At 39.7% G+C, this 14,489-nt stretch overlaps 1 protein-coding gene across 2 annotated transcripts in view; it reads right to left on the reverse strand.

Moving 5' to 3' along the window:
• FMN2 (formin 2) overlaps positions 1-14,489 on the reverse strand; it is a 234,538-nt gene that overhangs the window by 70,213 nt on the left and 149,836 nt on the right. For both annotated transcript variants that reach the window (XM_050950369.1, XM_050950370.1), the window contains 3 exons: positions 11,352-11,498; positions 9,604-9,663; positions 9,248-9,368 (listed from right to left, as the gene is read on the reverse strand). In XM_050950369.1, the coding sequence (XP_050806326.1) occupies positions 9,248-9,368; positions 9,604-9,663; positions 11,352-11,498 (328 nt within the window). The remainder of the gene's footprint in view (positions 1-9,247; positions 9,369-9,603; positions 9,664-11,351; positions 11,499-14,489) is intronic.

The following is a 14,489-nucleotide window of genomic DNA, read 5'->3' on the forward strand; positions in this document are numbered from 1 at the left end:
CCCATCACAACATCACCCTTGTTGCTCACACTTCTGCATTTAATCCAGAGACTCTCAGGTTTTTCTGCAGTTTCATACTGGAGTTCTGAGCAGTCATACTGCTCTGTTACATACAATGCAACTCCTCCACCTTTTCTGCCCTGCCTGTCCTTCCTGAACAGTTTATATCCATCCATGACAGTACTCCAGTCATGTGAGTTATCCCACCAAGTCTCTGTTATTCCAGTCACAGTTTACATTTACTGGAGATATTGCTGCCTGCTTCTTATTTACAATGTCACCTGAAAGTGAGAACAGGCATTTGCATGGCACTTTTGTAGCCAGCATTGCAAGGTATTTACGTGCCAGATATGCTAAACATTCATATGCCCCTTCATGCTTTGGCCACTATTCCAGAGGACATGCTTCCATGCTGATGATGCTCATTAAAAAATAATGTGATAATTAAATTTGTTACTGTGTTCCTTGGGGGAGAATTGTATGTCTCGTCTTCTGTTTTACCTGCATTCTGCCATATGTTTCATGTTAGAGTAGTCTCGGATGATGACTCAGCACGTTTGTTTGAAGACCTCTTACACAGCAAATTTGACAAAATGCAAAGAAGGTACCAATGTGAAATTTCTAAAAAATAGGTACAGCACTTGACCCAAGGTTTAAGAATCTGAAGTGCCATCCAAAATCTGAGAGGGACGAGGTGTGGAGCATGCCTCCAGAAGTCTTAAAAGAGCAACACTCTGATGCAAAAACTACAGAACTCAAACCACCAAAAAAGAAAATCAACCTTCTGCTGGTGGCATCTGACTCAGATGATGAAAATGAACATGCGTTGGTCTGCTCTGCATTGGATCATTATCAAGCAAATCTCGTCATCAGCACGGACGCATGTCCTCTGGAATGGTGGTTGAAGCATGAAGAGTGTGACATTCTATCCTTGGGGGAGCATATTGTAACCCTCATATTCCTCATTTTCATATATTCGTGATCTTGCATATAAAACATGCTTTGTAAGCTATCAGGGGAAAAGTTATGATCTGCTGAAAGTCATTTCTCTATCCATATTTTTTTATATAGATATATATAGATATACATAGATATATAATTCATATGAAATTATTAGATTTGTGTAGTATGGTTGTCACTAAAACATGCTGTAAGTTGAGGGAATCAGCCAGATATTAGCTCCCCAGAGGCAACAGCAAGGAAAGTAACCAACACCTGGGTGGGGTGTCAAACAACCCACCCACAGTCATTGTCCAGCAAAGGAGCTGCAATGCAATGACTCACCAGCATGAGGCCACACCAGGGGAATTGCTCATCCTTGTTTGGAGAGACTCAGTAATGCTCAACTGTTTCTGAAGGAGGGGACAAAGACAACAGGAAGGAAGTGAAATGATAAAAGGATGAGACGATAGCCATGTTCTTCCTCTCTCTTTCATCTACACCTACACACACCACAGGAAGCAACTGAAGCACTGGTCAAAGGGGAGAGCCTGGCTGAAAAGCAACCAGCCAGCCTGTGGTGAGAAGCAGCTAAATTTGTAAGGGCAATGATAGTGTTAAGATCAGCTTAGAATGTGTTTTGCTTTTATTTTATTTGGCCAAATCTGATTTGTTGTGCTTTGACATATAATCACTTAATATCTATCTTTATAGTTAATAAATCTGTTTGTTTACTCTTTCTGAAGCAGTATGATTGGTTTGAAGCATGTCAGAGGCTTCCCTTGGGATAACAAGCCTGATACATATCAATTTCTTTGTTAAATTGATGAAATCGTGTAAGCTTGCAGTGTCCAGCGGGGGATATTGGTTACTGTCATTCAGTTGCAAGTAGCTGGAAGCAGCTTACATGCCAGAGGCTGTGCATGAACAGTCCAGGAATGGGGGTTTTCACAGCAGAGCAGGGTAAGGCTGGTTCCTAGAGTCAAGGATTGGAGTGATGTAGCAGATCACTGGTCCAGATAATACCAGAGGGGAACGTCAAAAAGGGACATATGAATCTTTAGCACATCTGGCACATAATATGTCGTGAATGCCTGTTCTCACTTTCAGGTTACATTGTAAACAGGAAGTTGGCAGCATTGCCTCCTGCAAATTGTAACCAAGCTTGTTGTCTGAGTGATTGGCTGAAGGTAGGACTGACTGGACTTGTAGGCTCTAAAGTTTTACATTGTTTTATTTTTGAATGCAGTTATTATTTATAAATAATTTTAAGTTCAACTTTCATGATAGAGATTGCACTACAGTACTTGTATTAGGTGAACTGAAAATTCTCTCTTTTGTTTTTTATAGTGGAAATATTTTGAATAAAAAATAAATATTAAGTGAGAACTGTGCACCTTGTATTTTGTGTTGTAATTGAAATTGATATATTTGAAAATGTAGAAAACATCCAAAAATATTTAAATAAATGGTATTCTTAGAATCATAGATTAGGGTTGGAAGGGACCTCAGGAGATCATCTAGTCCAACCCCCTGCTCAAAGCAGGATCAATCCCCAAATGGCCCCCTCAAGGACTGAACTCACAACCCTGGGTTTAGCAGGCTAATGCTCAAACCACTGAGCTATACAGTGCAATTAATCGTGTGATTAATAGAGATTTTTTTAATCGTGTGATTATTCATGATTAATTATTTTAATCACCTGACAGTCCTAGTTTAAAGACATTTCTCTTAATATTTAGCTAGGTTCTTTTATTAACAATATCCGGTGACTGGGTCTACCAGTTGGTAAAGCTCAAGGAGGTTCAGTTGAAGTAAGTACCCAGAAGTTTGAATATGAAACAAAAACTTTAGCATCCTCTCCCTCCTATCAGGCCTCTGATCCAAACTGTACTTATTTACCACCTTAAATAATTGGTCCCATCTCTACTCCTTTTTTAAAAAAGACTCATGTCTGATATCCTCAATTGCATGTTCACCGCAAACTAACTGCTATTTGGGGGTTTCCTTGTTAGTTGCAAAAAGAACGAGGAGCACTTGTGGTTAAGGTGCCACAAGTACTCCATGTTCTTTTTGCTGATACAGACTAACACGGCTACCACTCTGAAACTTGTTACTTGCATAACTTTGCAAGTCCCTAAACATGAAAGCAAATGACTGGATTGCAGGGAGAAAGCAGCAAAAGTAGGGAACTTACCTGAAACTGCAAAAATGTCAGGTTTGCTGGTACAGGCAAAGTGAACAAGACCACCACAACTGACAATTTTGTTGGCCATTTCAAAAGAAACCAAAGTCTGTCTGAAGTTATAAACTGCATTACCTTCTCAGCTGTCAAGCTACTCTTTCCATCTCTATTTTCCAAATATGAATAGAAGCTAGTAAATAATAAAGAACTTTATTGTACACAGCTTTGTGAAACAATAGATTTCAGAACCCTGAAGTCTACACTACTCATTAGCATTGTACTGGCCTCGTACTTTCTTCTAAGAAGTTTAAAATCTTAAATAAAAAAAATACCTATCATTACCATATCGACATAGGAAATGCCACACTGGATGAGACCAATAGTCCACATAATCCGGTATCTTGTCTCCAAGAATGACCAGCACCATGTGCTTCAGAGGACTGTGTTTAAACCTTGTACTGGACTAATTCAGTAACTTTCTCATGGGAAAAGTTTCTAACACTCAGACTGTTAGCGTTTGGCTTATGTTCTGAAGCATGATGATAGTTCACACACATCATTGCTCTCTGATTAGTATTCACACATTTCTGAATAGTCAGTCTATTATAGTATGTATTATTTTCTTCCCTGCATGATACAGTATATGTCAAATAAGAACACTTTGAAACAGTGATGGATGAACATAAAATATCCAGGTATCCATACTTCAGACTCTCAGTCATATTTTGCTGGTCCGAAAATTGGACTGAACATCTGATAACAAGATTTGGTAATATTTCTAAAGCTTCCCGGTTCCAGCTGTGTCTAATACCATGAGAAAGGCCTGTCTCACATGGTATTTCCATGAACAAAACCTCTAATACCAAAGCCTGACTGATATTTTTCAACCACAGCACATGTTTGGTTCAAGGTTTGGCTGACTCTCCATTTACCTGACCAGGTTCATCTATCCTAACATCGCAGATTTTATTTGCTATGAGGTTAGCACAGTAAAACTGAACACAATCAAAGAGCCCATATTGATCCAGGGCCACTTACACAGTCTGAAGAAATATGGATTGGAAAAGATGTTTCAGTGAATAAGAAATACGTGATGAGTGTGTGTACTTTCTGTTTAAGTGACACTCCGGAGATGTAAGGTTTAACCACTGTTTTCCCAGCACTTCCATATAACATTTACAACTACCATTTGTAACTTTAAGGACAGCTAAGAATTTAATGAAGGGGACTGAAACTGGCATCATCTGAAAGACAAACTCTGCCACAAATAGAACAAGCTCTCAGTTTTCTTGTATTTATTTTTTTGGTATTGTTAAGACTTACACTAAGAACTGCTCAAGCTTCAAGGGCTTTCATAGACAGCTCCTTGTTTGGAGTTTTAAGGACAGTAAAACATGACTCACAGATTGACTGAAAGCCTGGCTTTTAGTTTACATCTGGTTTAGGTTTAGGAGTCTGCATGCCACACAGTTTCAGTAATTAACCCCTTCAGTGATGGCTGCACAAGCTGCTGGAGTATGTTGATGCAGCGTTGATGATTTATAAGCAAAAGCAATATGTATCTCTATATTTTAAGAATGCTCTATATGCTTCTGAATAACTGGAACTGAGTGACTGCCTGAAGCACAGATGTGTTGGTATATTTTAACTAATATTTATCTTAACAGATTTGGCATTTACTAATAAAAAGGCAGAAATCATCTCTTCTGCAAATTAGCATGTTAATATTTCACATCTGGCTGTGTATCTCATCACACTGCCTCAGACAGAAAGCTGTAAAAATATTTAATGATTTTTAAATTTGTAGAAACATTTGTAGAAAATAAATTTGTAGAAATTTTAATTTGTGTGACTGCAAGACTTAAATATTGAATCTAAAAATGATGACCTTGATGAATCTATTTAAAAAAATTATGAGATGGTGTTACACAATACATTTAGAACAGATAGCAAGAGGAGTATCGCAGAGTCAATGAATTCAGCCCTCTCAGGAGTTGAGGAATTTCTCATGTAATTCATTCTATTCCACTTCCCCAAAAACTGGGACTACAAGCATAGAAGCACATTCAAGCCTGGTTTGGGAGAGAGGTAGCAAATCATTGAGTGATTCCTGTGGCTGCTCCCTTGATCAGCACTAATCTGATGCCAAGCATCATGTGCAGATGGTTGGGAGGATAGTTGAAGGTGGATATGGGCTGAAAATGGGGACAAATAGGGAACCGCAGGAATGAGGATGACATTCAAGTACAGATGAGGGTGATGTGCTTTTGGACATTAACCTGTGAGTATATGAGTTACTGCATTTTTTGACCTAATTCATTACCACTCGTGAATGGTGCTTGCTTTGCAAATTGTGAATTTGGCTCTCTGTGGGTCAAGTCATAGACGCAAGAGCAGAGGCTTATAGTTCCAGGTAAAAGCAGAAGAAAATGGTAGATGCGGTAAATCAAGAATATTTGTATACCTCTCAGAGTTGCTGAAGCTTGTTTGGAAAGTACTTTGAAAATATGACATTCTCCACAAGCGCTAAGTATTCTTATAAACATTTTTCAGTCACATAATTCAGAGATGGGAAAGACTGATTGGCTAATCTAATCTATCCTCCTGCAGATGCAGGATTATTCAGTGAATCATAAGTACTCCGAATACATACAAAATAGCACAAAAAAGCATATTGTTTAAGTCACCACAATTACCTTGTTAATTTGTAATGTCAATGGTTGTCAATTGAATATGATAATAGTACTACCACATCATGACATGCAGACAAACTCTGGCAGATTCAAGATTTTAGATCAGTCTGTTCATACTATACTTGGTTGGGTGCTTTTAAATTTTAACTAGTTAGGCAGAAAATAAATCTACCCCCCTAGTGTTTTTAATTTTATTTCACTGGAACTTTAGTGGAAGTTGTGCAATGCATTACGACTGATGAATTTTATGCTTGTGAACTAATCTACTATTGCAGAGCTCCCATGACAACACATTCCAAGAGCCATTCCCAGATGGTTTAAACTCACCATAAGATGTGCTTCACAAATGCTGTAATACTTATTGCCTTTTTAGTGTTTTACCTCTTCCCTGAATCCAAGTCCAGTTTTCTACATTCTCTTTCTCCCCTTCCTCTCCCCCAACATTCTAATGGCCAGAATTTGGTGTAGCTGCTGATGAGTACCACACCTCAGATGCCTGGTATCAATGGAGACCCTGCCCCCTTTTATTTCCAGTGAAAGTCTTTGATTCACCTAAAAGGTAGCTTTCAAAATCCACATAGTAATGGAAACAAAAATACCTTTTTACAGCTAGAAAATTACTTTGATAATCCAAAATAATAGATATGCACAATGCAGAAACCTTTGCATCAAAAATCTATTGTTTCTGTGACCCTAGCTGCCTGACTTTCTTTACATGGTCAGTTGATTTAAGTCATGTGGCAAGTGCTAAAATTTCTCTTGTGGAATGACATAAGAACAGAAGTCATTACTTGGCAAGACTGCATGAAGGAGGGCTGCTGACAGCCAGGAGAGATCAAAAGCAGATCAGGTTGCTTAACAAACTATATGTCACTGAACTCAAAGGCTAAATTGAGAATCCTGGAGAGCTGAGAAATCTGGGGGCAATTGATGGAGCCAAACTCAGTAGGTATATTAATAAAACACCTAGCTGTTCTTCAGTCTCTTGTTTATTAAAATGTCTAGTACATAACACATTAATCCCCGCCATACATTCTTTTTAAACAACAGCAGAAATAAACTGCCTGTGAGTTTAATCATGTATAGTTTCCACTGTAATTTGTGTATATCTTTAATTCCTGTTTTTTTTAAACCATTTTGTAACTGAAATCTCTGTTCCAAGCAAGAAGGCGGTAGGCACCCAACTTACTTTTCTGAAAATCTTTTAGATTGAAGCTTTTAGCCTAATTAAACTCTTGGAAGAGGTTTTGTTCACTGATATTTGCAAATTGCAAGGCATACAATTCATAAACTTAAACAAACACAGACAAAAGCCCATGCAGTCATAATGGGAAAAGCATAAAGATATGGAAATCACAAGTGGGTTTTTTTCCCTTGAAGCAAATGAAAAAAATCTACCCGTTTGATAAAAGCAAGCAACCAAGCTTATCATTGTGAATTAGCATTACATAGAAATAATTTAAAAAAACCAAAGGTGATTTAAGTCTGCATGTCTCCATGTGTGTTACTTACATATTTAAATTGGAAAATATAGCAATTGCTGGAATCAGCTGCTAGACTTATGGTTACAAATGTTTCCATTAAAAGCCTTTATTACAATCTCATTCTGAAACAAACCTACTGGACTGAGGTTTCGCATGACTGGTCTCTATTCAAAATTTTTTCTTCTGTGATTTTTTTTTTAAATATTTGGAGGGTGGGGAAAAAAGCTCATTGAAATAATATTTTAACATACTTTTTGAACAGAGACACTGTATTTTTGAAAAGTGAAATGGACATAGTCCTGATTGACTGGTGCCTTTGTTTGAATTGAAAACAGTCTTTGTTGTACCAAAGTTATGAGTGATTGAACGTTTCTGACTTGCAGTTACAAAAAATATAAATTAAAGGTGAAATTCTGACCCTACTGGAGTCAATAGGAGATTTGCCATTGACTGCAATGGGGTCAGAATTTCACTGAGAGTCTACAACCTTGCACTTAAACATAAATGCACATGCACACAGCTAGTTAAGGGTCTGATATTTCTAGGTATTGAACACCTCTTGAGTTTTGTCAGCTATCACTGATGTCAAATGGAAAGAAGTACTGTGTCAGAGATGGTCTTCACTTGCAGATTCAAGCCCTAAGTGTTCAGCTGTTTAGGTAGGAACTTGCTAGTTTAAGGAATTTATAAGGTCCATTGGAAAATCAGCATTGCTTGAATAAAGCACGAGCTAAAAAAAATAGTTCTAAGAAAAGCAATTGAAGCCAGATTCATTCTCTCTCTTTTTCAGTTAAAAGTTATATAACATTTTAAAAATAGCATTTGTGCATAGTTAACTTTGCCCCATTGTAAACCTTAAATGCACTACTTTATTCCAGATAATGCATAAAGTGTCCAAGGGGGTGAGCTTAACTTAGCTAGAGCAACTTTAAATGTTGGAATTTCCTGACTTGTGAGTGCTTGAACTTGCAATTTTAATGCTGTATTAATACTAGTTTTTGACATTCTTCCATGGCGTGGAGGGCCAGCATAAGACATTGTGCACCATTCAAGACCTTCAGTAAAGCTGTGAAGGACTGTGGATTGGCTTTGAGTGGGTTCCTCTATATAGGACCTGGAAGAGCTCCCTACACATGTCCCAAATTGGCTATTGCTAAGAGAAGTGTGCAGGAGAGATCATGGAAAATGTTGCTACACGGATTCAGTAGCACTAAAACTGAGCAGTCACTATTCCAGTTTAGGGGCCGAAGCAATGGCACTAAGGGGATCTACACCCTCACGGTAGGTTGAGGAAGAAATATAATTTCCATCCCCATATAACCCCTGCTTAATTCCCCCCCCGCAAGGCCCAATAACTCCATATGGATGGTGTGAATTTCACTCTTAATGTAATGATATTTCAGCTTTTGTCAATGCAAAGAAAACAGCTTGTGAAAATTTATCATGGTGACATGAGGAATTATGGCCCCAATCCATGAAAGTACTTAAACCTGTGCCTAACTTCAAGAACCATTCTGAATCAGCATCTATATGCCTCCATTCTCGGGTATTGAGATCAGATAATATCCACCAGATAATCATTTGAAAACTGTAAAAGCTGCTGTATGAACTCACTTCACATGGCTGAACTGGGGGCAGGGGTTGTATCCAGGTTACTTGGGGCAGCTAGTTTATGTTGCTTCATCTTTACTCCTCAGCAGTACTCAGAACTGCATCTGAACATCTTTCTGACATGCAATTTATTTTTAAATCTTGATAACATGGCTATAATATTGCTGATCGCTCGCTATAAAAACACCAAGTCAAGGATTCAAAGGCAAAACACAGGATTTAAGATCTACCTTTCATAACATATTTTACATACCAGCAAGTTTCCAGAAATTATACAAAAAGTGACATAGAGCTATATGTTATTGACATTCTGTAGTCTGATCTAGTTACAGTACCTCGCAGATCTTTTTTTAGTTTGCGAAGATCTTTTTGAAAGTCATCAAATTTCATTTGTGAAGCCTGAAAGAGGTCCTGTGGCTCTGAAAGAGGAAAGATGCATTGCTCTTTTCCAGCGTCCTGACAAAAACATAAATGAACATTTACTTTACCTTTATTTTTAAAGGTATAAATTTTAAATGACTAGTACTTCTTAAAATTTTACTTATTAAGGCAAGTAGTGGACAGTTAGCACAAGTATTACTTATGAACAATAACATACAGATTAAAGTAATCTTAACCAATATAAGGTAATACAAGTTTTAATAATTAGTTTATTTAATTTTATTTAAATTTGCAAAGATAACTCACTCACCTCATCAAAATTACGCAAATAATATGAGACAATATATGATAGAAGACTTCTGCTATTATCCTGTAGAAAGAACAAAATAATAAAGGTAAATTTTATTATGTTGCTATGTCATATTTAAAGTATAATAGAGCAGGGTTTCTCAAACAGGTCGCCGCTTGTGTAGGGAAAGCCCCTGGCGGGCCGGACTGGTTTGTTTACCTGCCTTCTCCACAGGTCCGGCCAATCGCAGCTCTCACTGGCCGTGGATCACTGCTCCGGGCCAATGGGAGTTGCTGGAAGCGGCGGCCAGTATGTCCCTCGGCCCATGCCACTTCCAGCAGCTCCTATTGGCCCAGAGCAGCGATCTGCAGCCAGTGGGAGCCGTGATCATCTAGACCTGCAGATGGGGCAGGTAAACAAACCGGTCTGGCCCGCCAGGGGCTTTCCCTACACAAGTGGCAACCCCTGTTTGAGAAACCCTGTAGTAGAGTCTATTAACTTTTTTTAAAAAAAGCTTTAATTAAAGCACCTTTATCCTTTACTCTTTATTAAGAGCAAGGGAATTCTGAACGGAAGCTAATATTCCTTACTGAATTATGCTGTTAAAAGCAAAACACACCCTTAAGTTCTTTGCTGAATAGGGATGGACTTAAGGCAGTGCTTGAAGGAAAAAAAGTTCTTAACTACTTTGCTGAGTTGGGGCCTTAAATGTAATAAAATATTTCATTCTCTGTGCAGACATCCTATCACAGTTATACTCGGGTTATATTTTCAAGCTTTTCTTCACAACCATGAAGACTTGAAACTTACTTTGCTTTCTCAAATGCAAGTGGAGTTTCTGATATATCAGCTCACTCCAGGAGTCAGTGCCACAACCATGGGTGTATAGTGCCTTTGCCTTGCTTACCATCTTCACCCAAATGGCTATGCTAGGCAGCTTTAATAATAGGATACTTGCCATCGTACCATTTCTTTCATGAAACTGTTCCACAGCCCAGTGACTCTGTGCTGTATATATAGGCCTGGCGGATTCATATGATCATCCAATTTACCAGTATAGGAAACACGTCACATTTTAGATATTAGGGTTTCCAGTATTAGGTATTATATGGTAACTATAACACCTACTCAGTCATTTTTCTCTATTTTGTGTCTCCCAAATACTCCAAAATCAGTTTACTGGAACTGTTTTTTGTTACAACAGTTTCCACTTCTGAAACACATATGATTTTAAAGAGTAAAAATTAATTATATAGAAGAAAAAACTGAAAATAAAAGCCATAAATATGCAGCATACGGAGATTCAAATATACACTAAGTCAGGAAGTAAGAATTTCTAATTTGAGACACTGATTTGTTCATCAGTTTAATAGCCATACCGAAGGCAGATTCATTTCCAAATGGTTCTACAAATGAATTCACTCTAAGTGCAATCAAATGTGTCCACTGATAAATATTTCTGTCTGATACACCTCTACCTCGATATAACACTGTCCTTGGGAGCAAAAAAAATCTTACTGCATTATAGGTGAAACTGCATTATATCGAACTTGCTTTGATCTACTGGAGTGCGCAGCCCTGCCTCCCCGGAACACTGTTTTACCACATTATATCCAAATTCATGTTATATTGGGTCACGTTATATCAGGGTAGAAGTGTACTAGCTTTAACTTTATATAAGGTATGGAAAACATTTATTATGAACAGAGTGCTGCTTTATCGCTCTTTTCTTAAAGAATGGAATATTGTTCTACAGTCAATATACCTACACTGCTCTTAACATCTTTCAGCTTTGGAAGAATGTCCAATCCAAACCCATCTGCTTGTCCCCGGGTTCTGTTTCCACCATTCATGTAATTTCCAAATGCGAGAACCAAACCCAGAACCTGCATAACTCCTGACCCACTTTTCAATGTCTGTAAAACAGGAAATATATATATATATATATATATATATATAATCTCAGTTAAAATCCTTAAGAAGGTAAAGAAAAAAATTAAGTAACTATGGATATCCGTAATTAACAGAATAGTTACAACCTTTAGATTGCAGTTTGATGTTGCATTTTACACTGTAGCTATAATTTTGGAGAACATCACACTCATATCAGGGACACTCAAATCTAAAGCAATAATGACAACTTGCAGCAAATTAAATTCACTCTAATTTTAGCACACCTGATTACTCTCAAAATGGGTATTTGAGGGAAAAATGGTATTTGTAGATTTCAAGTTACTACATTCTTTATGCATGGGGCCCTACCAAATTCACTGTCCATTTTGGTCCATTTCACAGTCATAAGATTTTAAAAATTCTAAAATTCATGATTTCAGACATTTAAATCTGAAATTTCATGGTGTTGTAACTGTAGGGTCCTGACACAACTCTGAAGGAGTGGAGTTCAGAAGTAAGGGTGGCATGGTGCACTGCTGCTGACAGGGCGCTGCCTTCAGAACTGGGCACCTGGCCAGCAGCCACCACTCTCTAGCCACCCAGCTCTGAAGGCAGTGCAGAGTGAAAGTGGCAAGGGCCGGCTTTAAGAAGTGTGGGGCCCGATTCAAACATTTTTGGCGGACCACTGGCAGGGATGACTAAAAAACAAACCACACATGTTAAAAAAAAGAAAACCTTTCATTTCTTAGCAACTGGCTCCCTATAAAAAGTTCTGATATAAGGGATGTGCCATAGTATGTATTTTTTGTACCAATACGGTTACCATACGTCCGTATTTTCCCTGGACGGCGATTTAAGAACCAAAAAGCCTGACATGTTCAGGAAAATATGGATGTATGTTAACCCTACCTAAAGTTCTTTTTTAAAAAGATTGGCCTGAACTAGAAATGAGCTCCGTTTCACATGTGTGGGTCTCCACCACTCCTGGGGGTGTTCTAGGGTGACCAGATGTCCCAATTTTATAGAGAGAATCCCGATTTTTGAGTCTTTTTCTTATACAGGATCCTATTACCCTCCACCCCATCCCGATTTTTCAGACTTGCTGTCTGGTCACCCGAGGGTGTGCACATATGTGGGTCCCAGCTGCTCCCTGCCCCCCTCATTGAAGCAGGTGTGCAGGGTTACTGCCCTGGGAACTGCAGGGCACCAGTGGACATGGGGCTGGCTGGAGGCAGGGCAGGGGGTGCAGAGCTGGTGCGAGCAGGGGTGGGTGGGGGGCTGGCTGGCTTCGGGCAGGGCCACAGCGGGGTGCGGCAGGGGTGGGCTGGAGACAGGGCAGTGGGCGCGGAAGGGCTGGCTATGAGCAGTGGGGTGCGGGGCTGGCTGGAGACAAGGGCTGGCTGCAGGCAGGGGCTGGCAGCGGGCGGGACAGGGGGTGCACGGCTGGCAGCAGGTAGGGGTGCAGCAGGGGCTGGCTGCAGGCAGGGGGTGCGGGTACAGAGGGTACAGCCCACCCTGTACCGTAAGTGCCCCGTCCTCCTCCCTCCCCCACCGGGGTAGCAGCAGCAGCAGCCTGGGGCTTGGAGGCTATTTAAAGGGCCCAGGGCTCCCCTGCTTCCACAGCCCTGGCCCTGCAAATAGCCACCAGAGCCCTGGGGAAGTGGTGGGGCTCCTGTGGCTATTTAAAGGACTGGGGCGGCAGAGGCAGCTGGAGCCCCCCACTACCCGAGGGCTCCTGCAGCTATTTAAAGGGACTGAGGCTCCCCTGCTTCTACCGCCCTGGCCCTTTAAAAATCCACAGGAGCTCTGGGGAAGCAGCGGTAGAAGCAACAGAAGCCCTGGACTTTTTAAATAGCCCCAGAACCCCACAGCCCTACCCCAGGGCTCCAGGCCCTTTAAATTGCCCCCTGGGGAAGCCAGGCCACCCCGGTACAGCGCACTGGCTCTTGCCAGTACACCGAACTGGGGCTTGGGCGCGGGGCCCTCTTAGAGACCAGGCACGATTCAAGGGAATTGGTTGAATTGGCCTAAAGGCGGCCCTAGGCAATACCACAATCCCCTTACAATAACCTTGCGACTCCCCTCCCCCTACCTCACCTCTCTTTTGCTGGGGACCCCCAGTTTGAGAAACGCTGGTCTTTCCGCAAAATCTGGTCTTGTGTGTACTTTTACTATACTATACAGATTTCACAGGAGAAACCAGATTTCATGATCTGGGTCACATTTTTTCATGGCCATAAATTTGGTAGGGCCCTATTTATGCAGAAAGTCAGTCTGAGGTATAACAACAGACTGACCATTCAGGAAGAGGCTACAGTACTTTCTTAGCATGCCATGGTATTCCCAAGCGGTGCATTTACTTTGGTCCTGCAATCATTTCTGCAAAAACAATAAATATGCAGCATATAGCACAACTTGTTGGACTGGGACCTTAGGGAACACATATTTCTAATAGGATGAAGTAATTCTTTTTTAAAATGCCCATTGTATAAAGATTAAATTTATCCTATGTATTTAAATATTTCTTACAAGCACTAGGTTATGAAAAACGAACTCTGCATTACTTCAAAGCTATTGATTTAGTACTAATTTTACAGCAACCTTTTCAAGACACATCACAAACAGCAGAATTGACATTATTTCTCTTTAATAAGAAGGTTTAAGAAATTTGCATAGTATTAATTTAAATATGTGACCTTTTATCTGTTGTTAAGGAGACAGCTCATTTAGATCAGATATTCCATAACTATTGAACAAACATGTTCAAAATCAAAGCATGCACTCAAAATGAGCTAAAATGGCACTCGTTTGGAAAGTGCAAGAAGTGAGACAGTAACTATGATGATGGAAGATTTTGCTTTGGCAAAAGCAGAAGTTACAGTATTCTCTAGAGGCTGATGTGTATTGGCTGCAAACTCGTGATGTTATAGTTCAGCAGCGAAAGCCAATTTTAAAATTTGCTTTGATCTTGGAGCACAATCATAAAACGTTCCATTCTGCAGGACTGCTATCCT

Source organism: Gopherus flavomarginatus, chromosome 4 (assembly GCF_025201925.1).
Source record: "Gopherus flavomarginatus isolate rGopFla2 chromosome 4, rGopFla2.mat.asm, whole genome shotgun sequence".
In the NCBI taxonomy this organism is placed as follows: Eukaryota; Metazoa; Chordata; order Testudines; family Testudinidae; genus Gopherus; species Gopherus flavomarginatus.